Consider the following 12,912-nt stretch of genomic DNA (forward strand, 5'->3'; position numbering starts at 1 on the left):
AACTGCATTAATAAATAAACTGCGTAATAATACAACTGGATTACTAAGTTCACTTTCCAGAGAACTTTACTCTTATTATTTCAGTTTTCTGTAGCAATCTTTTGAATTGAAGACAGTTCAACTGCTTTTGAAGAGGCCCCTTATAAATTGATTAGAATATATTTTCATGTATTTTTGATTATTCTACCTCATTTTATTTAGATTTTCTGACATAAGGGATGTACCAACACCTACTTCATGTCATCTTCATAAAAACACACTTAAGATATGCCATAACACTCAGTGTTCCAGGCACAGAAGAGGAAACACCATTATTCTTCAAGAATGTCCATATTTAAGATCATTATCACACACCAGCTGTCATGATGTAACATGCGAGATCGCACACATTTTATGTAAAACTAACCTTGGACAACCCTGTAAGCTTCATGCTCTTAGTGATTTAATATGAGTGAATATTTTAAAGGCAATACACCTAGACAGATATAGAATCTCTATTCAAATAAATTATCATTGATGGATCAAGACAAAAAGATGAGCAATGGGAAACAAACGCCAGAGCTTTTCATCCCAAAATAGTTTTGGCAGTGCAAAACATTACTGCCTCCACGCAGAGATTGCTATCCTTATAGCTTGTATGAGCTGCTGTGCCTGTTCAGCTTTTCTCAGCTACTTCAGTAAAGTCAGCTAAGTTGTTCAAGCAGCCACACGGACAGTGCACAAGATGCCCGTAATTGCTCCTTTAAAAGTAAATACAGGTACATCTTTTTAATAGAATTTCACTCTGTACCAGTGACTCTTTAGAAGAAGAACATGAAATCTTAGGTCCTGTGCACATAATAAATATAAACCTATTTGACAGGATTCAACTAGAAATTTTGCTTTAGAAGTCCATGCCAACATATGCCCCAAATAAAGTGACAAGGGCATACAAATTATTGTCAGTAAATCCATGTTGGGCATACAGAACATTTCAAGGAGAGCCACCTGCCAAGGCAACTGTCATAGTTCCAGAAGTAGCAATGCGATATTTTAACAAGGAGAATGCAAATGACCTGGGGCAGCAGTGTAACTGAGACTCCTCAATGGGATTTCCTAATAAAGTGCTCTTGGTAACTACATCACATCACACTACTCTGACCTTAAGGTTAGGAAAACACTGAAAAAAGAAAAAAAAAAACACACAAGCACATATACAACAGATCAGCCATATGGGGAGCATGGTCATTTGCAGTATGTATGAAATGCCAATATGTTCTTCATCTTTAATATCTAAAATAATTTTATTTTGGAAAGGAAAACAAATCTAAAATGAAACTATGCTACAATTGTTCCATTTTATTAATAGTAAAGAAAGAAAAAGTAAAAGGGACCCTGGAATTTTTACCTGTTATGAATCCCTCCTAAAAATGTAAGTATTTTATAATGAGCTGATCAGATGTATCTAACATACTGCCTTTATCTTACAAGTTCAACTTCTCACTGATTGCTATTAATTACAGTAAATGTGACAGGAACAAACTGCAATGGGACATATCCAGCAAAACACTATACAGATATCTTTGGTTTTGAGGGGGAAAAGAGTAGCACCACGAACAGTGAAATTAAGAAGCCCCATTTCCTACCAGGGTTTGCGTGTGGGTGATAATCCGATAAACACCAAAGCCTCTGGATTAAAAAAACAACACAACACTGGAATTTTTTCTTATGGACAGGGCACTCTGCAAGATCCCTTAGAGTGCCAAAACATGGGGCCCTCAGGGTAAATAAGTGTGAAGTTTCTCTTCTTTTTCTGACTGCTTTTTTCCACAAAACCCACAGTGTTATCATCACAACTTAGACCTCTACACACCCACCAGCTTTGGTTGAAACCAGTCACCATGCCCAGAAGTTGTCAGTGTGAGGAGAAACACAGTAGCCACTCAACATGACGCCTCAAGCTTTGTTCTCAGAGAAACCATGTTTAAACAAAAGGAAAAAAAAATCCCACAAAACCAAAGCAATCATCAACCTGATTACAAGACGTTATTGATTTTAACCTAGAAAGCCTACTTTGCAAGAACCCTATTGACCCAGAAGAAGCGATGGCTGCCCTTGCAACAGTGCTCAGCCTTACAAACAGGGCCGCACAGGTTATTTCCTGATCCTCCCTCTGGGCGGCTTTGCTCTATGAGAGCAATATAAAGAAGACTTGTAGAGGGCTGGGGTTTCACCCTAATTGCTTGAGGACTGATCTGAAGCCCATTCAAGGTGGTTGTTGGTTTTTCAAGTCGGTTATTGACTTTTCAGGGTTGGACTCCAGTTTGCGGCCTGCACACCTATGGCCAGACACAACGCCGCAGATCAGTCAGTTAAGCCGCCTGCCACGTTTATTGGTTTGTATCATTATGACTAACTGAAAAAGTAAATAACTGCACATTGAGATTACTGAGGCAGCAAGCTTGTTGTGCAGTGATAAATCTGTCTTACTTCAAAACTCCCAAGTCATAAAATTCCAGACTCTGACACCCAAAGCTGAGATCCCAAAGCTACCCTAAGGCATGCATGGACTTTATCCACCAACGTCACCATCTTAACATAGGAACCTCATTTTAAACAACATCAATTTTCTTTTTGCACTTTTCTCTTTAGAGAAATTTCCATCTTACTGATCAGAGGAATTTGCTAGAGTAGAGTGACTTGACTGGATGGTTATATCCATATTCTACAACTTTGCATCTTGAATACACCATGAACAACAGGGCCAGAGGCCAAGTGTTTTTACAGGTACCTGCAAAAAGCAGCAATTTTTAAATAATCTCAAAGTGTCAGTGATTTTGCTGGAGTTTCCTAGGAAGAAAGGATGAGAGATCACTCAGCCTCTATGATCAACCTTTTCTAAAGTCTTGAGTACATTCCAAAACAGTGCTGGGGTTAGCTAGACCAAGAACAACTGGCGTTTTCTGCTTAGTAAGTGCTGGACCCAATGCATGCTAACTGATTTGCTTGTAAACACACAGCTACTAATACAATTTAAATCTAAATCTTAAAACAATTAATTGCTACACGTGAACTCCAGAGGCTGTGCTCAGAAGAATATTAACAATTCAGAAGTAAGCTCCCAGGTACCAAGCAGTACTGGCACGAAGGTTGGCCATGGAATCACGTTTGAGCCTTGTGGTGCATGCACTTAAGGATATAGTATTTAATCATGGAAGTGCTTTTGCTGCCAACACTTTATTCAGCATTCAGTTTGCATGCTTGGTCAAGGCACAGCATTCAGTAGTCACTTTTACCTGCTGAATAACGCAGGCCATATGCATTATTTGCTGAGTACTGTTAAATCCTAGGTTGGATTACAAATCTCTTAACTTTGTTAGGTGCTTTCCAGTGGTGTTTAGCATTAAGCACCCACATATTTTTGAAGTAAGGTTATTTATTATAAGAAACTTTTGAGGAGAGGAGGGTCTATCTTCTCTGTGTCACAGGCAAGGAATGACAGTCTGTAGACACAGTAAGGCATAAAAGTTTCCACTAATTTGAGGTACCCAACTTAAGGTGTCACTGGTGTCATTTTTTCAGAGTGCTCCGCATCTCAGAGAACTCTGTTCTCAAAAGAAACCATAGCCTCTACTGGCCTCAGCCACTACAGAGAACACTCAGCACTTCTGCAAAGAAAACCACGTAAAATAAAGATGCACGCATGCAGTCAAAGAAACACTGTAAAAAAAATAAAAATGACATTAGTGATTTGTATAGCTTCACACAGGGACTCTGTAGCAGAAGAAAACATGAAATCCAACCCCAGCAGTCAACCGTCAATTTCCCTAACCACGAAAGCACTCTCTTTTTCCTTGCAACACAAGTCCTCTGCATGGTTGTATCAACGAACAAATGGTTCTACTGGACAACAACCACCTTCATATTCTTGAAAGACTTATCCTGTACACTGGAGGCAGCATGCAAGCACACAAGAACCGCTCAAAAAACTTGTGAACCCCTTAAAGAGGTTTCTTCCCTTTCAGTACCTTTCCAGCCATCAAAGGTTAAAGTCTGCCACCTGAGAGCTTAGGAGATGACTGAGAAAAATGATCTGAGTCGTCACTTTTAGGCATTTTACTGCTGAGTAGTACATCCCTCAGAAGCTTCACTGAGGATTCAGAGCTTGACATTCTTTTGGTCCCATCAGATTGGAACAGTACTACAGTATTTCCACAGTGTATTTCACTATTGATATCAGTAATGTTTCAGGATAAGCCAAAAGTCAATCAAGTGTTACTGCTTCAGTGAAACTGTCAGCCTTCCCTCTACATGTGGCTTTCAAATAAATAGAAATGATCAATCAACATTCAAACACTCGACCTATTTCCAGTACAGAAATAAACTGTTAACCCAGGAGCTATAAATAAAACAGGTAGATATTACGCAGAAAATATTTCAAACTCCATAAGTAGCTGCTCTCATGGAAAGATAGACCATTATCAACAGTCTTACTGCCCTAGGATAAGCAACATGCACTTTTTGAAGATAATTCAGAACTGATTAATCAGTTGTGTTTTTTAACAAGAAAACAGCATATTGACATGGGGAAGGTACCTAAAATCTCAAACAAAGTCTTGGCGACAAAACTTTCAAACGTACAATAGCATTCTTATTGATACTAAGCACCAAATTTCAAACATCTTGCAAAATATTATAGCAGCATTGTAGTTATTTGCATTTGTTATTCTCCTGATAGAGAAGTATCAAAGGAAAGAAGAAATGAAGTTCCATCTCTTTTTGCATACCCAAGTATTCAAGACAGTATGCACGCATACCAGCTCATTACTGCAGCTCTCTTCTTATCAAAAGAGGCCAGCAAAACTATTCTTGAGAAAACAGGAAAGCATACTTCAGTGAGATTAATTTGACACTTTCCCCCACTACAGTTTCAGGAATGACAATGGAAGATCCCACACAGTAAGCATTTCTTTTAAAACGCAGATAATGACTCAGAGAATACTAAAAAGTACAAATAGTCATTTGAGTTTAAAAAGCACAACAGCTTTACAATTATTCTTCACCATGTAACAGCTTCAAGAGACTCTCAAAAGATAAATAATTCTACATGCTTCATTTTGCATTTCTTGTCCAGTTAAAATTCCTATTGATGTAGATGGGAAACCTCACCAGGAAAGGCAGCAAATTATTGTAGAACAGGTTCTAATAATAACTAGTCTTAGCATCAATCCACAACACCATACCCTAAACCCTGAAGAATAACTCAGTGATCAACATGTGTGCATACACGTGCATACCACACACCAACTTGCTATGCAGGTTAGCAAGAAAGTAAGAGGTATGCAAAACTTATGGTACAACAAAAGTTCAAAGGATATTTCAAGAGGAGAATTGACGCCTTCTGAAAAGATATTGGCTGTTCCTCCATAAATTGAATCACTCAGTCTACTGTACTCACCAATATTTTGTTCTCCACTTTATCTCCCTTCGTTTCCAGCTTTACCTTCTTCTTGACCGAAATTTTGATTTTCCTCCCAATAACATCCCTGACACTTTCTGAAATAAAAGAAAACACCTTGATTAAATACTTTTAGCATCAACATGAGAAGGAAACACCATAGTCCTATTTTCAGGAAGACTCACAGCTATGTTGCTCAACTGCTTGCACTCACAGAAGTCTCATGCACGTGTAACAGTACTAAACACCAACGAACACAACTTTTGTAAGAAGTACACCATCCACACAATAATTTACTTCTATTATGGTAGGGTTAGAGTTTTCATATGCCAGCATTCTAAACACAATCTTATATTTCTTTCCAGTGCTAGTTACACATCAAAAGCATTCCCAAGACAAGCCCCAGCACCGCTTAGCTCTGCTCAAGGAAAAGAGAGCAAATTCCTCACTTGCTATTATTCGTACCTGAAAAGCTTGCTAAAGCCAATTAACTCCTTGTACTGCAAAGACGCTCACCTTTTATTGTTACTGGGAGAAGGGGGATGATGGATAAACCTGGAGTTTGCACATTTTGTACTTGCACATTCAAGATGCAAAGCCAACCAGTCAGACTTCCAGCCACTAACACCTGACAGCTATGCAGCTGATGCTGTGGAAGGCAGTGCTGGTCTCAGCCCAAGTCGCTGTAGGCACCTCACAGTGCCAAAGTTGCATTAATTGCCATAATTTTTTTTCTACGTACAGGCATACACACATATAGACAGTCTCTGCCAAGCACCAAATGAACCAGCCTTTTCCCTAAAGGCTTGAACCCTGTCCTGAAGGGAACGTATACACATGGAATCGTGTCAGAAAGCTTATACAACTGATGTAAGCGGTAGATAAACAGAGGAACTCATCTGGATGAGCCAATTTGGCACCTTCCGCACATTTCACTCCCCAGCCCCCCCAGACAAGAGCTGAGGAAGAAATCTTTTAAACACATTAACCTATTTCCCACACCACTACTGGAACCTTTAAATGGCAAGTCTCCACCCTCCCCAAATGCACACACTTCGCCCTCGTGCAGACTAAAGTTTAAAGGCTAAAACCGAAGATAGTAGGCTCTTCGTAAGGCTTTTAATTACAGAATGTTACTTTTTCCACACAATTTTCATCCGTTTGCCCGAATGCCTTCGTTCAGGCAACACATCATTTCTCCAGCCTAGGAGCTCTGCCTGCAAGGCAGAAGGGCGCGCGGGTCACAAATACGCCCGGTCAGCGCGACTCTCCGCCAGAAAGCGTTCCTTCTGCAAAATCGGAATTATTCCCACCCCCCCCCCCCCCCCGGAATTTCAATTTTCCTCTCAGGAAACAAAAGCTCCTGGGCAGCAGCGAGCAAGCCTGGTGAAGGCCGCCCCGAGCGGCGGCAGCCCTGTGGCAGGCTGCCAGCGCGCCCGGCTCCCAGGGCAACTGCTTGGTAGGGAGCCAGGCAGCCAGCTCCCTGAGCAGCCAGGTAAGCAGGGCCCGGGGGAAAGTCCAGCCCCGTCCTCCCTCCCGAGGCGAGCTGTTTTTCCAAGGCTTCCTCTTGCATGAATAACGCCCAGTCCTGCTCTGTCAGTCCCTGGGTGGGAGCTGAGGAGCAAGCTGACCACACAGCCCTTTTCATAAAGGAAAGCCCGCTCTCCTCACGGAAGGAAAGGTGCTGCGGAGGTCGCTGCTCCTGTACCTCCGCCCCCAGCCTCTGCCTTTTGGTTTCTCCTCTCTGGCAAGCAGGGGATTTCCTCCTCGGGGGAGCAAGTCCTGCTTCCCTCACCATCCCACAGGTGCCACGCAGCAGCGATGAAAAGGACCACAGGTCGACAGCCCTGGCATGGCTGGGGAGAGGCCTGGGACCTGTGGCTCGGCCTGGCACCAGGACGCCAGCTCACTCTATGGCTGCACCTGCCTGAAAGGGCTGGGGACATTTCTGTACAAAATTAAGATTTCAGCTTCACGGGTTTCTCCCGTGTGACTGAGGGCTCCTCCGCACACACTGGCGGCAGGTGGACTTGCAAAGTAGTTTTTCAGATTAAGGAGCACAAACTTAAGGCTCTAATTTTCATGTACTCACTCATTTTTAATACCTGTGGCTATGAGTGCCTACATTCAAACACCAGCACCTTTGGGGTGCAGATCCAGGTAAGCCAACACTAATATAGGGATTTTTTATTATTTTTTTTTTAATTTTTTTTAAAGACTACAACCTTCCTGACCTAGTAAAGGTCATGCAGGAAGTGAGTAACAACAAAAACCTGCAGCTCTGCCATTCTCACTCCCGGTTTAATCTCCACACTGTAATCACTATGGTTTAAGGCACATCCTTCCGTCCTGTTCCCAAAGCATAGGGTTATTCCAAAAAGTCTGTTTATCAGGTTACATTTTAACATGCAGATGCCAAAATGCTGGGAGAAATCAAACCAACCCACTTGAACGGGCCCACAAGCCCCCAGAGAGCTCTGACAGAGTGCGGTGGGTGGGCACAGGGCGCCAGGATTGGGGGGGCGGGGGGGGAAGCATTTCTTAAAATTGTCCAAAGCCACCAGAGGATGGGATGCGTTGGGATGTTCAGCTTTGCCTTTCTCCTTAACATGCAATACACCCCACCTACGGTATAGTAGGGTACAGTGCAGATGCACAACACTTACTATCATGTATCAGTATCTCAAATGTATTAAAAGGAAAAATCACAGTTTTGACCATAGCTCATCGCTTCTCAGTAGCCAAGCTATACGCTAACGCTAGTAACCCCCCATGGTTTGCACATTAAAAGACCACAAAATAAAGCATTTTTTTCTATATAGAGGGAAAAAATATCTGTGACAAATGCAACTTGCCATCCAGATTTTTACCAATATTTTATAAACATTAAAACTAATTCCCAGCAAAAGCACTGCCTGAAGCAATCAAAGGCAAAGCAACAGTGTAAATGAACTAGGTGATGTTTGTAAGAACTGTGCAACATGTACCTGGTTGCATGACAAATCTGTTTCCATCTGTCATTAAGGCAATACTTTAAATTAATTCCAGTGTAGGTGAGAGCTTCGTATTGCCCTTCAACAGGCAACCCGGTATCTAAAAGCAGAGGACGCCTGGCCTGAGCAGAGCAGCTGGATCCTAAAGCATCAGACCTGTTATCCCCAAATGACACCGGTTGCCAGCAGTCCGTATCACCATTTACTGAAAGCTCCCAAGTAGCGATGACAGCATTTTCAGGAGGTCCTCGCCATCAGCCAGCATTGCTTAAGCGGAGACCGTGGAACATGGGGGGGGGGGGGGGGGGGGGGGGGGTGTCACCGCATGCAGCCATGAAACTTTAATTACAAATAGCCTCTCAGACGTGCGTGCACACGGAAAAAAAAATGAGTTTTAAACAAGCCCGGTGGGGTGGGAGGGGGGGGAAAAAAAACATCATGTAAACTCCCCCAGGGCGCAGCTCAGAGCCTCGGCCCCGGCTGACAGCAGGGCTGCTACCGGCCCTTCCCCACGCGCGTTCGTGCCCCGGGGGCACCCTAAGACCCCTCCAGGACCCCCAAAACCCTGCACCCCCGCTGGAGAGCCCCCCCGGAGCCCCCCACGGCGCGGGTCCCCGCAGGCAGCAGCGGGGCCTCGCCCCCCGGCCCTCCCGTCCCCCGGGGAGCCCGCAGCCCCCCCGAGCCCCCCCGGTGGCCCCCGCCCGGCAGGCCCCGGCCCTCACCTATCAGCTCCCGGGGGAGCTCGGAGCTCTCCTCGGCCATGCCGGGCGGCGGGGCTGCTTCAGCGGCTGGCCGCCCCTCCGCAGGGCCGGGCGAGCATGCGAGCCGCGGGGCGGGGGAGGAGGAGGAGGAGGAGGAGGAGGAGGACGAGGGGGGGTGGGGGCCGGCCCTGCGCCGGGGTGCCGTGCGAGGGCGGAGGGAAAAGGGGGGGGGGGGGGGGGGATGTTCAGAGATCGGCCGGGAGGGGCATTTCCCGGGGAGGAAGCCAGCCCCGAGGCAGGCAGGGAGGGAAGGAGGGAGGAGAAGGAGGGAGCCGGGCGGGGGCTGCCCGCTCTCCTTCCCCCTCGCCGCCGCCGCGGCAGGCAGGGAGATGGAGAAGGAGGGAGGGAGGGAGGGAGGGATGGATGGAGGGTGCCCTCCCCCGGCCTCCGCACCTCCCAAGAGGGGAGCCGTGGCGCCCACGGCCGGCAGGGCAGGGGAAGGCAGGGAAATGCAGCCCCCCCAGCCCCCCGGTAGCCCCCCGGGGTCAGGGGAGGGCGGCCGCGGGGGCCACCTGCCGGCCGCCGCCGCTCCCACCTGCATCCGCGGCCCCCGGGGAGAGCGGCCATGGTGCGGCCCCCGAGGGCCTCCCGCCCCCAGGCTCCTCTCTGGTCCCTGCTCTCCGCCTCCGTCTCCCTTCAGGGAGGGTCTGGGGCCTGAGGGGGGTCGCCACTGAGGCCTTGGCCTTACTGAGGGGCTCAGGGGGCCGTGGTGACAGCCCGGGCACGACCTGAGTGCAGGTAAATAAATAACTGCGACAGCACCAGCGACATGAGGGCTGAGCTGCACGGTCCTGGGCAGTGGCTCGCAGGAAGCCTCTCGCATGGATGATCCATCTCCTTTTCCACAGTTTGGCTGCACTGGTGCTGGCTGTCGCCTTAAACCCTGAGCGCCAAGAGGAAGCATTGCAACACCGCTACAGCACCAAGTGCAGATGTTTGCAGCCTGCGCTCGTCCACCATGAGGTCCCGCAGGACGTGGTGCTCCGTGGACGTGGCCTCTCCAGCCAGCACCACTCAGCGCAGGAGCCATGCAGAACCACCTACGGCAACGAGGTCTCAAGGTCTCGATGCTGGCCCTCCTCAATAGGTCCTCATCCTTCAGCAGATGCACCCTCTGGCCTTGCCCCACAGGAGTTCTCCTTCTTGTGTGTTTCTTTAAAAAAAAGATTGACGTTGTAAAGGGAGTGGTTGTAACCATCAAGTCAGCCCTCGCTTCCTGCTGCCTGGGAAAGAGATCGCCAAGGCCGGATCGCTTTAAACCCTGGTGAAGGATAAACTCTGATCCAGAGCTCATCCGTCTCTTCTGCACTCCCCCACCTTGTCTCCACAGGGATGTCACCTGTTCTAAGGTGATGCCCTTGTTACAGGTTGTTTAGCAAATGCCTTATGAGGGGAAAGGCAAGAATCTGGGCTTATGCTAGACTGAAGGAAACCAGAAGTATGCCTCCTTCCCCAGGATCAAAGAAAAAAAACACAAATAGCAGTGTTTTGCTTGTTGCGCTGTGCCGTTGAGCATTTTTGTTATGTGTAACAGACACGTTATAGAAACACAGCACATGAGCTGCCTAATTGCGCCTATAAAAATAAGGACAGAAAGAAGCTTATTGGATGAGAAGAGAGGAAGAGGCTAGACAGCTCTGGAAATACTTAGGCTTGCTTCTGGTAGCGATGCACAGTTTCAATGAGAAGATCATTTTCACTGCAGCAGGACTGTGATTGGTCGTCCTGCATCCTGAAGGGGTGGATTACTGCATAAACCTCATATTTCAGGCACTCTACAAGTGAGTGACGGATCTGGAAGATCAAAGTCATTTATGCCTATTTAAGACGCCTGAAATGCATTCAATGAGAGCAACATCACAAATCCAAGAAGATGACTTACTTTACTGGTAAAATGCTGTGCTGTTGCTCTGTGTATCTCAGGGACTACACATGCCCTGGTCTTCAAAAGAAATATGACTAGCAGTTTGAAATTGTTGCGACTTGTGAAACAATTTTATGATTCCCCACAGCAACAACCATCTCTCTGAATAATTTCAGCTATTATTTTACCAACATAGATACAGTTACTACAGAAATAGCTACAAAATTGCTGCCTTTCCTTTTTGTTGTTTAACTACATGAAGCAAATAGGGACATTCTTTAAAGAAAATAAATGAACAGTAAATATAGGGTATATTAGTAAAAGAAGCTGTGTGCTTTTAACACACAGCACTGCCAGTCAAACCTTACCTGGACATATATGTGTATAGAAAGAGAGCTCTATACCTGTTTGTTGATGGTCCTCTGCTCCCTCTTCTTCACTGGATCTGCATCCCTTTCCTTTCTCTGCAGAATACCTGCTGACTTCTTCCTCCCTGACAGTCTTTCCTCATAGCTCAGCATAAAAACTGCATTTTTTGCTTGCTGCACATAAGCAAGTTTACTTCCAACTGAGGAATATGGGCATCTTTGGGTAGAAAACAAAAACAAAACAAACAAAAAAAAATAAGGAATTCAGAAGTTCACGTCTTTTCTAATACCCAGGAGGGAAAAATCAGATTATTAGGTCTGCATAGGAAAGGATATGTAATTTCATGCAGTTACTTCTGTATTGAGTCTAACGCCCTGTGTTTGACTAAAACTTCCAAAAAAAGATACCTTCTCTTCAATCACTATTCACTTGCTCTGCAAAAATGTACATTTTTGTATCTATGACAGCTCATACATGAAGCAGGAGCAGTTTCATTGCCTCATTTCTATCTGAACCAGTATTTGAAGCATGGACCTTGCTTCCCTGGCTCCTGCCAGACAACCGTAGGCCTCTCAGTGTGCACCAGCTGCAGAAGCGATGTGCTCCTTCCAGGCCTGCCTGCAGCATGCTGCTGGATACTGCGAGCACCCCTCCATCCCTGCTTCCTTTCACGTGAGACGGCCAGCACAGCAAAGCCAGGGTATGTACAGAAAAATAAAGACAAAAACAACAAAAAGAATGATGGTAGCAGGCAGTGTTTGTTCTGTTCTGTTTTGTTGTTTAATCACCGGCATAACAGGCTAATGAGGTAACACTGCCAAGGCTACTGTATAATTTCTTTTTGGGAGCCCAGAAGACACTGGACCTGGTTCAAGGGAGGGAAGGTACAGACTAAATTTGGGTGGGCTAATGACCCTGAGGTCAGATTCAATCAGCAGATTGCATCGTTTCCCATTCCTTATTCCCCAGAGAGGAGGCAGGAAATGGTCATTCAGGCAAGCTGCTGCCTCTTGCTCTTGCAGCTGTAGTGACGCCTGGATACTGGTGCTATTGCAACATCAGCAAGCCCTGTGAAAAGAAGGGTGTTTCCACCTCCCGGAGTGGAGAAGCCTGGACCACCTCCCCAGGGGTCCCAAACATTTGGCTCCCAGGGCCTCCCAAACAGAGATTCTCCTCTACAGCTTAAAGGAAAAGCCACATCACCCCCGACAGAGACACTTCAGCACAGCTGAGAAGAACGGAGGTTCCCAAGTGAAACTGGGGTGGTTGAGGCAGATGGAGCTGGGTTTGAGCTCAGTGGTATTCCTGTAACCCTGAGGTGCAGCTCTTATCCTGAGCTGCTCCTGAGCCAGCATTGCTATGTCTGTCAGTGGGCTCTCCTGATCTCACGTTACCTGCAGTGGTGAAAATGATCACAGCTTGGTGTCCTAGCTAGGATCACACTACAGTAGTCATGTAGCATTTGCATATTGTGCATGCAGCAGGCCT

The 12,912-nt window shown here is 46.1% G+C and overlaps 1 protein-coding gene across 3 annotated transcripts in view; it reads right to left on the bottom strand.

Moving 5' to 3' along the window:
- The window catches only part of CARMIL1 (capping protein regulator and myosin 1 linker 1), a 186,813-nt gene extending 177,305 nt beyond the window's left edge, over positions 1–9,508 (bottom strand). The window contains exons 1-2 of one of the 3 annotated variants that reach the window (XM_035550592.2): positions 9,153–9,508; positions 5,438–5,535 (exon numbers count right to left, since the gene is read on the bottom strand). In XM_035550592.2, coding sequence (XP_035406485.1) covers positions 5,438–5,535; positions 9,153–9,192 — 138 coding nt within the window. In that variant the 5' untranslated portion in view covers positions 9,193–9,508. Of the gene's footprint in view, positions 1–5,437; positions 5,536–8,424; positions 8,496–9,152 lie in introns of those variants that run through there. The other 2 variants (XM_035550589.2, XM_035550590.2) reach the window with 2 other exon arrangements.
- Between the last annotated feature and the right edge of the window lie 3,404 nt (positions 9,509–12,912).

The sequence above is a fragment of the Cygnus atratus genome, chromosome 2 (genome assembly GCF_013377495.2).
Source record: "Cygnus atratus isolate AKBS03 ecotype Queensland, Australia chromosome 2, CAtr_DNAZoo_HiC_assembly, whole genome shotgun sequence".
NCBI classification, from domain to species: Eukaryota; Metazoa; Chordata; class Aves; order Anseriformes; family Anatidae; genus Cygnus; species Cygnus atratus.